Source organism: Pogona vitticeps, chromosome 6, assembly GCF_051106095.1.
Source record: "Pogona vitticeps strain Pit_001003342236 chromosome 6, PviZW2.1, whole genome shotgun sequence".
Lineage (NCBI taxonomy): Eukaryota > Metazoa > Chordata > Lepidosauria > Squamata > Agamidae > Pogona > Pogona vitticeps.
The window spans coordinates 86,757,664-86,774,970 of NC_135788.1; the positions used below are offsets into that span (position 1 = coordinate 86,757,664).

Sequence of the window (17,307 nt, forward strand, 5' to 3'; positions counted from 1 at the left end):
GTCACCTGGGGAGAGGGGACTCAAGGGTACGCAGTACTGGCAGCTCTGAAAGTGCTTATTTATTTATTTTCACTTACCCAGTGTTTTTTTTTTTTTGCTTACTTCCACTTATGCCAGGGGTGATATATGCAAATGAGTTATGCAGCCCCTTTTTCTATGAAATGACCCCTGGGTTGCAGTATATAGAAAACTTTTGTAAGACTTTATAAATAATTATATTCCGTATCACTGTTGTAGTATTTATCTTAACATTTTTAAATACAAATATTCAGTTGCATTTTTTTCTAGAAACTAGGCTGTATGAAACTGTACCTCTCTCAGGTCAGTTCTGCGCCCCTGAGGTCAGTTCTGCAACCCTCTGAGGTCAGTTTTGTGCCGCTCTCAGGTCTGCACTCTAGGTGGTTTGCCTAGTGGTAGCGGCTGGTGTGATTCAAGCATTGTGCACTGAAGTTCCTCAAAGACTCTTGGGTGCCCCTTGCATGACCCTGGTGGTTTCTCAATTTGTAATTGATCAAAACGCCTGGGGATGTCATTTCCATTTGAGTAAAGGGGAAATCCAAACTGACTCTCCTACTTAATAATAATAAAAAAAAGACAAATGAACCTGGCTGGGGTGGGGGAGAGAATTCAACACAGAAGGGTGATGCATAGAGAAGGGCAGGTAACCCCCGAGGCAATCTGTGCCCCCCCCTTTCTGGAGGTGCCAACATTCAGGGAGTTTACTCAGCCCCCCCCCCGCCGCCGCCTGTGCTGGGCAGGCACGCAAGGGGACCTGAGGGGCTTGCCAGCTGGAGCGCCAGGTGCTATCCCATGATGCCTCTCAGGGGATGCTCACAGCAGCCCCCCCCCCGGGACCCCTTCCCTCCTCTTTAAGGGAAGAATCGCAGCTGCTGTGGAAAAAAATGGGGCGAGGGGAGACCACAACTTAGTGATGGCTGCTAAATAGGAACCCATGAAATATTAATACCTCGTTGCCATTTCTTGATAATCAGCGCGTCGGTTTGGCCGCCAGAGACGTATTACTGAAAGAGGTGGAGGGTAGAAAAGCTAAGCCCAACTACGGCTCGGAGTGCCGATTGCCGCCTTACAGAGCGGGCCGGGAACTTTGGACATCCTCAGAGGCACTCCTCATATGCCATGACACAGCCGGTGGCCTTAGGAGGGGGGTGGGGAGAAAAACCTAGCAAGAGTGAGTGAGGGACCGCCGTTCCCTCTGCCTCTCAAGCCAGGGCAAGTGGGCGGGAATGAGTTAAACGCCTTTTTGCCTGCGTTGTTGAAATGTGAGAGTCCCTTGAAGGCTTTCCCTCTCCAAATCTGAGCGCTGCGCCCGGGCGGAAAGGAGGCTGGACTAACTGTGGAGAGGCGGAGGAGGAGGAGGAGGGCGGAGTGCCCGCTTGTTGCCCCAGCGGGTGGGTAAGGAGACGGATTTTAAAAAAGGAAGGGGGGCTCCAGGCCGAGATTGGAACCGGGGCTAGTCCTCTTTCTCTCAGCCATGATTTGTGGCAAATGGAAGAAGTCCCGCTCCGAAAGCCACCGCCGGAGCCGGCACCACCACCAGCAACAACAAGAGCAACCGCTTTCAGCCCAGACCTACGGAGGAGTTGCCAAACTCTCGGGGCACCGCGCCTTTAAAAAACTGGGTGAGTTGAGCGCTTTTGGCCGGCCGGGAGGCGAGAGCGAAAGGAGCACCGTCTTCCAAGACCTGCCTGCCAGCCGCACTAAAGAGCCCCCCCCTTCCAAAACTTTTCCAAAAAAGGCACAACATCCAGGGTTTAATTAATGCCACGGCTCAGTCCGGGATAGATGGCATCAGAACGGATAACAGGGCCTCTGAGCAGCTGCAGAGTGCATTTTCTTTACATCTCAGACAACTGGCAGCGTCCTGGCAGCTTAGAGATAAAGTGAGGATGAGCCTCTCTAGTAGGCAGACTGGCGGCAGGAGACAAACAGACACGGGACCTTTTCCTATAGAAAGCAGATTTTGCCGGGTTTTAGCCTAAAACCTTTTTCTAATTCCCGGAAGACAAGGTGGAACTTTTAATGTTGGGCTTCACTGATGTTAAGGCTAAGCCTCTGGGTCTGTTTGTCATACCAAGACCTTAGCCTTGAGGAAGTAATTAGTAGTTATGCATCTTTTGAGAAACATAAGTGTAATTTGGGTTTCCACACATTGATATAATGTTTGCATAGTAAGAGTATAGCTCCCTGAATGCCTGTGTGCTTACTGTTAAAGGCATCAGGAACATATGGTGATTTTTTTAAAAAATCTAAGTGCATTGGATTATACAGAAATTAATTATTGTGGAGGTTCTATAAAACAGCTCTTGACTGGTTTAGGATAGAGATGGGGAGCATGGGATTATCCAGATATTGTTGCAGTTTCCATCATCCCTCATACCACATCTGGAGAGCCACAAACTCCTGATGTGGTTTTAGGAGTTTTAATGTATGGAAAAACTGACTTCTTGTACTAAAATCAGCTTTAATGATGGATATTTAAAGTGGTTTTCTTTGAGTTTTGCAGTATTGATTTTAAAAATGTTCTTTCTTTGGAAAATTCAGTCATTCTAGCTTGGAAAACAGTCACTCCGATTCAATGCACAGAACTGGCTGGGAAGATCAAGTTTATGCAGGCAGATCTGTTGTGCCAGGTGCAGTGATGGAAGAAGCTGTGCATTTTCACCATTGTCTATATGCCAGAAGACAAACATTGAGTGAAGGGTCAGAGACAGACTCAATATCCAGCAGTCGGATAATGGATGAGTAATCCCATTACATAAAGCCTACAACAGGGGTGGGCAACTCACACTGCTCCAAATGTTGCTGAACTCTTGTAGGCCCTACTCAGCATAGCTAATGGGGAGGAATCTTGGGAGTTGGAGTCTAAGGAAATGGGTGGGGTGGTATAATTGACCATCAGTACTCTAATGCATTGTGAATAGTAATACAGTACAGTATTAAAATCAAGGCTGTTACTGGAATGAAAGTACTTTAGTCAGTTCAAACTCCAATCTGATACTCCCGATTTTCTGAGAGTGTGCGGCACTGAACTCTGCAGGACTTTTAGACAGGCGTGTATAAGATTTCTCTGTCATCTAAGGTGACCTCAATTTAGCTTTTCATCAAATGCTTGCTTTTGATTGAATTAAAATGTTATTTATTTAAGTTTAACATTTGTAATTTATTTACCAACTTCAAAAGTATTTGAAGTAATGTGTGAAACTCAGTTATACAATTAATTTGCAATTAATATGTATAGTGTTTAATTAAGCAGTGATGCCTACTTGAGAATGTTGTGAGATAAGTAAACAACATCTGTAGTGGAAGGGATTTACACATACACACACACACACACACACACACACACACAAACACACACAAGCTTCCTATGTTAGTAGAAGTGTACAGGAACAAAATAAGTTAAAACAGTAAAGCCATGATTTGCTATACTAACCATGCTAGTCCACATCAAGTTTGGTCCTAAGAGACCAAGCTACAAGGTCCTGGTTAAAATCTTGTCCCTGTGATGAATGTACCAACTGGTCTAGGATAAGATACCATGTCCAATAAATTATTAAATAACATTTGGCTGTTTTGTGGGGTCACTGTGAAATAGGAATGAAGAATCTGTGGCCCTGCAAAAGTTGCTGGACTTCAACTCCCATCATTTCTTAACACTCTCCATATTGAGTAATGTTGATGGAAGCTGAACTTAAGCACTTGGGGAACTACATGTTCACAACTCCTGCTCTAAAGGATTTTTTGGGGGTGGTATGTTGGAATAAGAATAATCCACCCTCGAAACAAGTCTGTCCTCTCTCTTTCTGCTGCTATTCAGGGCAGGCTGTTGCTTTGAAAGAGTCAATCCTACAACAGAGTGTCTTACAGAGGTGCATCACGCAGGTTTTGTTGCTGGCAGATCTGCAGCCATCCTGTATTAGGTGGACATAGACGTACCATACCCGTCATCATTCTTGTTCCTTTTTGTATAAATTGAATATAATTATAATGTCCTACCTTGCAGAGTTGTGATGAGATAAAGGAATCACTTTGAACACTGAAGGTCTCTCTTACTGTCTTTTTAGCTATATCTGTTTTAATTCATGTTCTGAGCCATCTTGGAGTCTTCATTGTGAAAAATGCAGAGTATCAATAAAACAATACATTTATTTATTTATTTATTTGAAATATTTCTACCCTGCCTTTCTCCTTAGAGAGGACCCAACATAGCTTACATAATTAAAAACACAATATTATAAGCTAGAAATAGTAATTATTCAAATATTAAAGAATAACTAATAACATTATATTAAAAATATTAGGTAAAAGTACGTACAGTATTATGAAAACAGATGTATAACATCATGCTTATTGTCTCCTATACAGCCGCTAAGGAAAAGCCTGCCAGAAGAGAAGGGTCTTTGCCTGTTTTTGGAAATACAGCAAAGATAAGGCCAGCCTGGTTTTCTGTGGGAAGGAGTTCTGGCAGTAGTTAGAGAGAAAGTCCTCACTTGTGTCTCCACCAGGCACAACTATGAGGGTGATGGAGCCGAGAGAAGGGCTTCTTCTGATTATCTTAACACTCAGGCAGGCTCATAAAGGGAGATATGACTTTTGAGATAGCTTGGATCCAAGCTGTTTAGGACTTTAAAAATACAATAGAAATATATTTTAAGAGTAAAAAAGAACAATAAGAATGTTTAGCAGTACCTTACATTCTAAAACACAAGATATTGTAGTTTTAAAAGGTGCATTAAAAACACAAAAGGCAAAGAATCCATCTCTAAGACACATAATTCAAAAGTAAAAGCATCATAATAAGTAATTTTAGCCTTCAAGAATATTATAAATTGACACACGTGAAAAGTTACTACCCATTATTTATACCATTATTTCTCCTTAATTTACTGTCAACAAACCTTTTTGCAAGGCGGGGAGGTTCTATGGCCCTGGTGTACCCAGGACATTTTTTCAGTAAGAAATCCTGTTGTTCCTGCAGGGCGTGTAACTCCAAGGGCTGTAACTCAGAATCTGGCAGGATGCCACTCTGACAATAAACATCCTTATCTTGCAAAGTCTAGAGAAGTAGAGGCTTGTAAAATAAATTATTCAGTCCACCATGGCATTGGAACACCAGAATATTGCAGCTGCAGAGCGTAATAGTCATAGGACTTTGGCCGTACTAAACTTTGCAAATTTTACCAAATAATTCAATACACTTTCAATTCATTTCTCTCCACTTTTACACATTGCTGTTATAAAACACTATCAACTGTCAGGAATGTTATTATACATAAGCTGCCGCTGTCGCACGCCTTCCTTTTTAGCTTTGAAATAAAAGCTGATCCATCCCTGTTGAGCACAGCAAGTTGAGCACAGTGAAGGTAAAAAGAGGAAATACCAAGATGGTACAAGTTTCTTGAAGTGTATGAAATCAGGTGATACACAGTTGGTTGCAGAATTGTACTCAGAGCGTACAGTTTAATGCTCATGATATATGTCAGCATTAATTACTCTTTAATGCTCATGATATGTGTGAGTATTAAACAGTGGTGTTGGCCACTGTATGGTTATGGTTGACAACTGGTTTCTATATTACCTTCCACATAGAAATGAACATTGGATACTGTTTCTTTCCTTTTTGACATTTTTATTATGTCAATTATTCACTGATATTGCAGTTCAGTTCTGTCACTTTCTGGATGCTTGAGAATGAGATCTCTACTTGTGTCTTTTGAAGGACAATGTACAGTGTTGGCTGTTGGCTGAAAATCTGTTTTCTAATCTGGGGCAAAACTAGATGTAGGTGGAACATAACAGATTCTAGAATTTGTAAGCCCCCCCGAATATTTGTAAGCCGCCCCGAACAGACACTGTCTGTGGGGGTGGGTGGGTAAAAATCTAATAAATAAATAAATAACTTTGTTGCCCAGGGGAAACAATCTGAGCAGCATATTAACAATACTATGCAGCACCTATCTCATTAAAAGATATGCATGAATAGCAACTCATTCTCCTGTATGAGTAGGCATGGTTTCCATGCACAGACCTGTCTTGGAGCTGTTGGTCTGCTTTCTACATTGGGTCTGAAGTTTAAACCTCAGCTGAGTTTGAAGTTTAAAGTGTTGCCTTTTGCTTTGTTATTCATACAGTGGTTTAAACAAAATTCTCTAATCTTAGGTTGTTCACTAAGGGCAGTGTTTCTTTTAGAACATCAAAAGAAAAAGGCAAAAAAGAGGAAAAATCCAAGATGAAGGAACAGAGATAGACACACTGGCAGCATAGTAGAAGACAGAGGCCACCAGGAGTTTATGCAACCACAAAGAACAACTGAAGCAAAGAAAGACCACTTTGGCCACTGGTTTTCAACAAATCCAGGCCCTCTTACAGATTCAGAATTCCTTTTCTCTCCTTCCTCACCATTTCGACTGGTGGCTGACAGCAAACGTCTTGACAGTATTGGATGAAAAATTTCCTGGCTGGTTTGAGAGACAAAGAGGGAAACACAAACAATTAGAAACCTTTGGTGAACTCCCTTTTAATAAAACAAATCCTTTGTCTTTAACAAGCTATCTTTCAGTAATTGTCTGAATAACATATCCCCAAAAAGAACTTTCATTTCCCCCCCTTTTGTTAAAACATCCTTAGTGCCCATATTCTGAATCAGAGGGATTGATCTACGCTCTGAATTTTTTTGTTTCGGGATATACATCTTTGACCACAATGTTCTGTTTTGAACCATTCTTTTTTTTCCTTTTCAGGAAATTATTCATTATTTCCCCACCAATTAAAATAATAATATGAGGTGTTTTTCTACGGAAGTCTGCAAAGTGTAATTTTTGAGAATATGACAGGTTTTCCCAGTTTTTATGGCTGTAATTAGTCAGGAATCTTTATTTTATCTCTGTAACAAGAGTTTATATGCCACTTATCCCTTCTACTGTATCTCCTTCCCTATATGATCGTAGGAATTTGATAGCTCTAGATGTCCCCTCTAATGCTAGAGAAAAGATTTTCAGAGTCCAGATTTTCAAGACTTGACCTTTCAAGGCATTCCAGCAGAAGGTGTGTGTAATTTGTAACTCAACAAGTTGATCATAACAACCCATCTGCTTCATATTGTTTTGCTGCAGTCTGCCAGGCACTGAATATATGTAAAAGAGCCTTCCTAGATTAGACTAAGGGTCTCTTTGTAATCCAGCATCCTCTGTTTCCAAGATTGACAGCTAGGAAGCAGAGCCTAGATCATATGGGGAAGAGGTAGTACAGATGACGGGCAAGTACTGTACTAGATTAATAATTTTTACGGGAATACAAGAAGCAGATCCTTGAGTTGCCAGCAGGTAGCAAAAAGAGGAGGTTGTCTGGATCACTGGTGAGTCACCATCTATCATTGGTGGGCTATGTTTGGTACTTGGATATATTATTTTTTTCATCCATGATCTTTGGGGCTGCAACTGATACTTACAAGAATGATGCTTGTGGTGTGAACCGCATCCTAACATAGCTTTGTGGTGGTAGTGGTGGTGGTGGTAGGGAGATGAAACTAAAGGCTTTACAAGAGTGTAAGAAGAGACATGCTGGATCATTCCAAAGGCCCATCTAGTCTAGCATCCTCTGTCCACAGTGGCCATTCAGATGCCTTATTTTTGCTGCTACTCAGAGTAATTGACATCTTTATTGGATGCCACTGGACAGCTTACATAGCCATGTGCTGATTGCATATCTTTTAATGGTGTAGGGATCAATCTTCCATTGATTTGTGGCTTGGATCTATTGCTCAAGTCGTCTACAGATATTGTTTAGATACTGTTTTGCTTTATGCCTGCACTGTGCCTATAGGATTAGCTGGGCTTGCATAGGAAAGGAGTGTCAGGTTAAAATGGATTGATTGCAGTACCACATTTCACACCTAGCAATTGCTAAGGATATACTTCCCTTGTTGTTACAAAAAACATAACTTTTTAGCTATAATGAGAATTGAAAATCAATTAGATATGAAAACTGGGAAGCCATTAACAAAATCATTACTGTTATCTTTATCAAGTATTGTTCCCAAATGCCTTAGTAAATATATGATGTGGTAATTAAGTACTGTATTATGCATCCATCCATCTGTGGTGATGTTTCCTAGAGATCTCAGGAGCAAGTGGTGTCACCTTCAGTCCCCTCGAAACAGGGATCAGACCTCATGATTGATTGTTAAATCTGCCATTTTTACTTCTTACTAGGAATAGAAAACTTATAAATGACAAATAAATAAATAAATAAAATACTGTGGGAACTCGAAGTAAGATGTTCTGTCATACAGAGTTTGGAATATACTGCATCAAAGTTGCCTGAATTAAATATAATCCTCTGTGAGTTTGTGCTTTCCTAGGCTATCCCACTCAACCTCTAAGTGGTGAGGGGCACATACCTATTAGTTCAGAGTTTTCCAACTTAGGGTCTCCAAATGCTGTTTGACTACATTGCATAAGAGTCCCTCACCACCTGCCATGCTAAGTGGCACTCCTAGAAGCTGAAGTCTAATTATCTCTGGGGACCAAAGTTTTGGAACCACTGCTTTAACATTTTGTTGTTCAGGTTGTAAGTCAGGAGACCCTACAGGTGGGTTACATGATATGATATACAGTACAAAGAGCACCATTGCCATCTTTATTTAGGTTTTTATTCTTTGTTTTTCAGAAAGAGGGAAGTATGAGCAGAAAAAGAGGCAGAATGACTGATTACAGGGAAGGGTTCCTGTACCAAAGCAGCTAGTCATATGGGATTGAGAGAAAGAGAACCTGCCACAGTTACTGCTTCCACACAATTGTTATAGGTGCAGGTGTACTGTCCTTGTGTTTCATCAACCTGGGAAGGGAAGAACAGTGGCAGGCATTCATGATAACAAATTAAAAAGATCTCACATGTTGCTGGTTGAAGTTAAAATTAGATTCTCAGGTACTGACAAAATTTGACCAGTGTGTTAGTTTTCATTTCCAGGGAGTACCAAAAGTGAGAGTACAACTGACATTTCCATGCAGTACTAAAAATATACTGGGTGTGTTTTGACATGCCGCACATGGCAAATGTATATTACAGGTGTAGACAAGCCTGAGCTTGCCTGGTCTGTTGTTCTCCTACCCAGAGTTCCGGAGAGCTCCTTGCTAAAGTATTATCATCTATACACAGAGCCTCTCTGGAGACTAACCTGCAGTCTCTCGCCAATGCGCATAGAGCTGAGAGCTCCCTTTTCTTGCTTAGGTCAGAAGACAAGCAGCAACCAGTTAGCCCTTCCATACCCTCCTCCTCCTGAAAACCTTATGGTCTTCCCTCACCTTCGCTTGGGGTGCAACCTTGACTTGCTGTTCCGTATGCTGATTCCTCTTCCTTTCCCCCTGAGTATAAGTGGGGGAATGATGAGCACCTGGTTGGTGCAAGAAGAGGTCAGCCACTGCATGTACCTGGCAGGGTGAAAGGGAGATGTTGTGCATCCCCTCATATTTCCACATTTGGGTACTTAATTAAATAACTTATTGTCAAAACTGGGATGGGCAGCCAGGTAGGCAACCATTTGAATCCTAGTCGATGGTGCTCCTTCAACTCCTGGTGGAATGTCACTCCTCATGCCAGCCTTTAGCCAACTCAAGGTGCGACCACACTGGTCCTTTTGGTGTGAACTGGTGCATATAAATAGGGGTACTTGAGGAGCAGGGAAAGTATTCAGTTTGTCAACATCCTGAAATGGCCGCGTATTAATTTACATTGGAAGGAACCTTGGCCGCTTTGACAGCCGTGAGACTTGATTTTAGTCCATTCCCAGTGATTGCATGCACTGGGAACAGGCTAAACCAGAATGAACCAACCTGCACCAAAAAAAGTAGAAGCCCTTGACAGAAAGTTGCAGGTTGGGGTGCTATGGGAGCAAATTGGTCTGCTTGAGCAATTATGTCATGTGGTGACTGGAAAAAAGAGCAAGCCAATCAAAGCCCATTATGCACCAAACAGCGGAACAAATTATCATTTGAACAAGTGTTCACCTGAACCTGGGTGGTGTCAAATTCTTGCAGCACTAGGGAGAACCACAGCTGCTACAACTGAAGGAGCCTGGGTGACTGCCACCACCTGGGAGTTGGGGATTGGTGCTGGGTCAAGGAGCATGCCAACACATTGGACCTTATATTTTGGAGGAAGAACAATTCTTTTTAGAGCAGACTGGATCCCTGTCTCCAAGCCCTATTTTTCTGAATAGCAACATCACTGTCTTGTCTGGATGTAAAATTTCAACTTGTTTATCTTTATCCAGCCTGCGACTGATCCCAGGCAATTCTCAAGGCTACCAGTTGCTTCAAGGAACAGTAAGACTATGTGCTATTCACATCTTGGTGACACCTAGCTTCGGAGTTCTAAATAATTTCTCCTAATAATTCTATGTACCTGTTGAACAACATGAGAAACAAGACAGTGGTACACTGTATGCTAAAGGGCATTGCATTGAATAGGCATGTGGCTTTTTTGTGGGGGCCCCTCAACATTCCAGAATTCTAATTTCTGGGAGTCCCACCTGCCAGGCCCACTCCTAAAGTGTGCCCTCCTGGAGAAAGGCTGGGCTGGAAGGTTTCATGGCTCAGAACAGTCCAAGCTCTGACATACTTGCCAGTTAGAAAGTGACGTCGTCCTGGTATTGCCAGTCCTGAGCCTAGCAGCAGCAATTCAGTGACAGTTTTTGGATAGTAAAAGCTCCCTCCTGTCCTGAGACTCCCAAAGGCTCCCCCAGTTTGAAAGGGAGCACTAGAACCTGAAGGGATGGCATACTAAACCTGCAATATAATAAAATGTTATCATAGCAGGATGATGACATAATTCTTCTAGCACAGCATAAAATGATGAGAAGAGGATTTCAGAGATAGTGTCCTTCTAGGGCTCTCTTTAAAAAATGATGATGATGATGATGATGATGATGATGATGATGATGATGATGATGATGATGATGATGATTTTGTGATTCTTGGGTAGGACTTCAGCAGCAGTTCTGGATGACTTTCAAATACTGTATAATATATTCCTTATGGGGCTTTCCATGAGTCAGAATAGCTTTGGGGAGTAAAGGAAATTCCTCCTCCTTCCAGCAAGTCTGATAAGAAGACAGATGTTGCAGGGATTTTCACTGTTCCAGCTTGTTTTGAAAGTGTGACATTAATTTTTATGGGATAATAAGAATGAAAGGGTTAGGTTCTCCTGAGTTACACTCACCCACCCACCACATATCGCAGCCTCTTCCGGCATCCATCATGCTAAGATGTCACTCAGCTGACACAGGTGTGGATGTATTACAGATCTGTCTCTGCCAAGATTCCAGGCCTGTAAAACATTCCAGTACTAGGAGTGCATTCATCTCCTCATCAAACTGTATACAGTATATCAAAATCCCAGCTGTGGTCAGATCGAGCACTTGCCTGCCTGATTATTTATAATATTCACAGAACGCCCATGATGGTAATATGTGAGTTAGATGCATTAAAATCAGAGCTTGGGGGGAAAAATAGTTTTTTGGACTATAATTCTCAAAACTTCCAGAATGTCGATGTGTGCTAGGGCAGGGGTCCCCAATCCCTGATCCATGGCCCGGTGCTGGTCTTGGGCTTCCTGGAACTGGGCCGCGGAGAGAGATCACCACCCCCCACGCACGCACGGGGAGGCATGTTGCGCTAGTGGGTGGGCGTGTTTTGCTTACGGGTGGGTCACGCTCTCAGATGAGCATGCCATGCTCACGGGTGGGCATGCCATGCTCGCGTGCATACGTGGGGGTAACACGCCCATCCGTGAGCGCAACACGCCCACCCACAAGCATGACATGCTCACCCACGGGCGTGGGAGTGCCCCCACCCCCCGTGCATGGAGCCTGCATCCCCCAACCGGTCTACAGTCACAAAATGGTTGGGGACCGCTGTGCTAAAGGATTTGGGAAGTTCTGGTCTAAAAAAAGTAATTTCTCCAGGCTTTGATTAAGATCACATAAAACCATAGTATATAGACCAACCTTTTCCTCTCTCATATTTCACCAGTCACTTCCAGACTCCATACCAGGGTGGACTACTATGAGTCAAAAAATAAACGAAATAATTTATCTTCACTTACCCATAGGTCCCAAGTAGTGGTTGGCTGCCTTCTATGTCTACTCATGATTTATTCCACTAGGTTATCATCTTTCCTGTCAGCCCCTATTGGGAGTGAAGACCTCAATAAAGAGATCAAAGACGATGGATACATTCTGCTACATTGTGTGTGATCTCTTCCTTCCCAATGAAGAGATCCAAGATGATTATTTGCCCTCAGAGTATGCAGCGAATTACTGCTGATGTGTTGTTCCTATACACCCAGAGTAGTGACTTGTACAGAAATATCAAGAGGCTTCCTTGTAGGCAAGAAGTATACTTGAAAAATACGACATGTGACTCCAGTTTCCAGACGTGTTCTGGACAGATGCCTTTACCCAATAGTGGTGGGCTAAGACTCTGCTGAACAGAAATACTGTCAGTACTGTCACCCACTTCCTGATTTTTAAAAAGCAAAAAGTGTGCTGCTTATATACTGCCCCATAGTGCTCACAGCACTTTCTGAGCAATTTAAATTATGCAGGCTACACTTGCCCATCTAATGAGCTGGGTATTCAGTTTACCAACCTCAGAAGGTTGGAAGGTTGAGTCATCCTTGAGCCAGCTTCCTGAATCTCCTGGGGTTGAATGCAGGTCATGAGCAGAACTTAAACTGCAGTGCTGCTGTTTAGCCACTGTGCTGTGAGGAAGAAAAGAAGACAGTGCTGAATAGCAGGAAAGAAACAGCATACAGTATAAGAAAGTCCCTGTCATTGGTTTGGGTTTAGACAGATTTTTAAATCTTTAAAGGTTCAAGAAAACTGCACCACAGATGCTCCAGGCTTTTAGCCTTGTCTCTCTTGCTCTTCTTATGTTCATTAATCCATAGTGCTAGAGAAAGGCAAATTTGCATCATGTACAGTAGCGTAAGGAAGAGACGTGGACAAGGCGTAAGGAATGCTGCAAGTAATGTCAATGGAAACAGATAAAATATGAGTGGAATGTCTTGCAGAACCAGTCAAGCAGGAGGGCTAGAATAGTTATGTAAGTGTGGCAGGGATTAAATCTAGATTCCAGACAATCTCTTACGCAGTGTACACTGGGTATTTGTGTGACAGATCTATGAGATATTTGCAAAAATTAATGGTAGATCCTCTGACTTCATTCAAATTGAACTGTGCATGCGTCATTTTCTTTTGAAATCATCCTCAGTGTTGCCTTACTGGACTTACTAGGCTATGTTTCTTGGAAAGCTGCATCTGCCACAGTTGGTGCTGCAAGACATGGAAGAATGGCAGGCTATGTTTGTCATCTCATACAAAGAAGTGTGTGGAATATAACAACCTAGCATTAAGTCCAGATACAAGTTCCTTCTTCTCAGCAGGAGTCTCCTACCTGTGTGTGTGTGAGAGAGAGTCAACAAATGCAGCACTGATTCCATAACCAGGCTCATTTCAACTCATGAAACTTATCTTAAAATTTCTCTGTTGCATACTAAAGGTTTAAGAACACTGTCAGAAAAGAGACATTTGTACAGCTCAGAAAAAGCCTCAAGGTGCCTGGCATAGTACATATTCTTTTTAATATCTGCTCTGTGGAGATGTGCCATAGTTAAGTCACAGATGAGTGAAATGCACTCTGCACCTGCTCAGAGGCATTGTCATTTATTCTCTGGGGCAAAATATAGTCAAGAAGTTAACTGGGTGAATGCTCTTGCTAGCAGTGGGCCCTGGTCCAATGAAGACAGATACAGATGAATTATTACCTACTGAGACATAGTTCCACTAATACTGTGCATAGAAACAGACCTTGGCCTGGAACAATATGGCAATTGATCACAAATCTAGTAACAGCAACTAAATTAATAATAGCAAATAACTGGAAAGTTAAGTGTGTTTTCCAATTAAATGAAAGGTATAAAGATGTATGAAATATACGGTAGCTATTAATGATAAACTGACATGTAATATCAAAGTAAGAAAAGGATTGTCAATTAAGAATATGTTTAGAGATATATGGGGAAAATTTGTTGATTTTGTACCAACAAAGGGAAAGGGTTGTGTAACTTCACAAGAGTCAGTATATTTCTGGAAGGGGACTCCATAAAAGGAAGGAAATCAAATATCTTTATTGGAATAATTTAAAACATTTAACATTTTTAAAACTCAAGTAAAAAAATGTGCCTATCTGGGCACATGTTTGTTTGTGTGATCAGGTTCAGTAGAAAAGTTAAGCAGTTCCTCTCTTTTAGTGGGAACCACTATAGGAATCTTGTTTCTTTCATTTAAAGTTTTATTAACAACACTGAATGGAGAATCAACAACTACTTCTGTTGGGCCAACAAGGCTAACATCTAAAGGGAACTCGGTCCAGGACAAAGATAGTTCATAACTCGGCTCTTCTTTTAATACGGGAACAGTCCGAATCTTTTCTGGTCCGTCGGTTTCCGTAGGTGAGCGCTCCGTATCACACAAATAGTTCTACAACATGGGTGACAGGCCCAGTCTCCTTCCAGAGGCTTGTGGTTAGGTGAAATTGGTTCTGGGCGAACCACCTTCCTCCAAGGGCCTTGCCCACGAGGGAACACTAAAACGGTCCATTCTGAGGGATCTAACCCTTCCAACTGTACCTCTATCCTTTGTTTCCCTCATCCTTGGCCAGCCATACCACGCCTTTTGCCGCCTATCCCTGCTCTTTCTGGCACCTTGGAAACCTGAGGTCCTTCTTCATCTTTTTTTTCCTCCCACATTACTACTTTTTCCTCTATTCCCGTGCTTTTTCCTTCTGTTGTCAGAAAAATCTCCACCCCCTTTCTCTCTCTTTTTGATTCCGCCTCTCCTTGCTCCTGTCACTCTTTCCCCTGTATTCAAACATCCTACTCCGCAGGTCACACCAGCTACAGCCTCATCTCTTCAGTCTCCGATGACGTGTGGGGGGACAGCTCACTGACTTCCTTCACTGCCATTCCCATCTTCACTTCACAGTTTGATTTTTTGGGATGGCCTTTCTAATGTCTTATTGCCCCACCTAGCCCAGGAAGAAGTGTTGGTTTTCTGAAATTCATGCATTACAGGTGTGAATCAGCAGTACAACTCCTTCCTTGTGAAATCTGCCCTGTTTTAAAGCATTGTGAACTGGTAACAAAGAGAAGGGTCTTTCCATAGTGGCACCCTGCTTGTGGATTAGAATCCTCTCCATAAATATTCAGCTAGCATTCATTAGCTGCAAAGTAAAATGATTTTACCTTCTGTTTATTTTGCTTATCTGTTTCCTTTTTGTTGTTGTGATTTTTAATGTTGAATGTTAGATTGCTGGTGTGGATTTTACTGTAAATTGAAGGTTGGAGTTAGAAAGGTGGGATCTGTTGTTGTGAATAAGTAATAGCTAATTGTCAAACTAGATTTGCTGGGCTATAGGAAGTATCATCATCATCATGATGTTAGAGCTGCAGAGATGGAAGGGACCCTATGACTCATCATGCCCAGCCTCTGTCAAGAAGGTCCAGTGGGGAATCAAACTCCCAGGCTCTGGCTCCACAGCTGGAGACCTAACCACTGAACTCTCCAGCATATGATATTAACTGCTCCCACCCCATGTTTTTAGATGACTGAATTCACCAGACTCTAGGTCAGTGGCACCCTGATTCTCTGTGTGCACTGTTAATTTAAGAACATCCTATAAACGTCAAAAAAGATTATGGTAATGTACCTGTTGCCGTCTCTCAGATACTTGAAAAAAAATTAAGTTGTGGTTAGAAGCATAGTTTGGTAGCAGCACTAAACACTTCTTTTAAATCCATGCTGACCCTTTAGCTGCTCTTGTACATCCTCCTGACCTTTTAAAACCCAGCTGGCTGTAAACAAAAATTATCAACACACAGATGGTGGCAGGCAGAGGGGGGGGGGGACTTGTGTGGAATGCGGAGAGAAGCGAAGCAAAGAAAGTGAAAAGATTAATTGGCCAAAGCTACAAACTATTATACAGTTACCCAGATTGTGGTCCTGTGTCAAAGCCAGGCCAACATTTTTTAAAAACAATACTGATGATGTGGTTGTTCCTTGTTAAAATATTAGCTAGATTCTTTCGGCCAGTAATCAAAGGGAAGAAAACACAAAATAACAGTATTGGCTGTTCTTTTTCTAAGCAGCTGGAAAAACTATAACACTGTGGGTGAGTTTTTGTACTGTTTATCATGCAGCAATGAAGATGATAGTTACACAACTGTGATTCTTTGCATGTTGAATTGCAGGACATTGTAAACAGGAAACAGTGTAAGTTTTTGCACTAACATCACTCTCTGTTTCTTCACCTTTGGCCCATTGCATTCCACTACTTCGTGGCTCCGTTAGACCTCTGGAAAGTTTGCACCACTCCCATCGTCTTACTTTGGCTTGTCCTGGGTCAAGAGATATTTCTCCCCACCCTCTACCTCCAAGCAGAAATTACTGGGGCCTCAGTATAGAAAACATCGTCAATTTGGGTCCTGCACTCACTCACCTCTTTTTCCTGGTCTTGTCAGAAAACACTCAGCATATGTACCAAAGTCCTACAAAGGGCATGCATGGCATGCTGAGTTGAAGCAAGTAGAAGCCACTTGGCTTTTTATTGCCTATTTTTTTGTTTGGGAAGATTATCACTGTAAGATTTTTCCTTTTTTTTCCTTTTCTTTATTTCAGGCATAGGAGAGAAAAATGGAAATGTGGGCGTTGTGGCTGCTGTAAGCCCTCTGTTTTTGATTCTTCTACTTCCTGCTGTTTGGGTGTTGGCTAGTCATGCTGGGAAGATATAACCAGACTAGGCCAAAAGGCACTCCCTTGAAAAAATAGCTAGAAAAATGCTCATAATTGTGAAGATCTGTGGGGTGCACAGCGGGAATATGGACTCTCATGCACAGCTTTTGTACTTCCCTTTTTTGGTCATAGGAAGAGCAGGTGAGAAAGAGGATGAATTTCCTATAACTTTAATAGTTGCTTGGAAGAAGATATTTCAGCAAGTGCATATTTTAATTCAAGCTACACCTGCTAAAATGTTTCTCTTCCACAGAACTATTAAAAGTGCATAAAGCCTTGTCCTTTTCATCTGGTCACTCTATTCTTGGGCAGTTCTATCTCCTGACATTTCTTTCTGAATTGTTGGTATGCAGAGAGAGGCGAGGATATACAGTGGTGCCTCGCTAGACGATGATAATCCATTCCACTGAAATTGCTGTTTAGCGAAATCATTGTCT

At 42.1% G+C, this 17,307-nt stretch overlaps 1 protein-coding gene across 6 annotated transcripts in view; it reads left to right on the top strand.

The window, feature by feature from the left end:
- Positions 1-1,339: 1,339 nt before the first annotated feature.
- Positions 1,340-17,307, top strand: part of PLCD3 (phospholipase C delta 3) — a 61,352-nt gene continuing 45,384 nt past the window's right edge. For 5 of the 6 annotated variants that reach the window (XR_013537515.1, XM_020798029.3, XM_073004122.2 and 2 more), the window contains exon 1: positions 1,340-1,640. Coding sequence is in view for 4 of the 6 variants with exons in the window: in XM_020798029.3 (XP_020653688.3) it covers positions 1,493-1,640 (148 nt within the window). In the remaining 2 variants the exon portion in view is untranslated. The remainder of the gene's footprint in view (positions 1,641-17,307) is intronic. The other variant, XM_073004126.2, reaches the window with a different exon arrangement.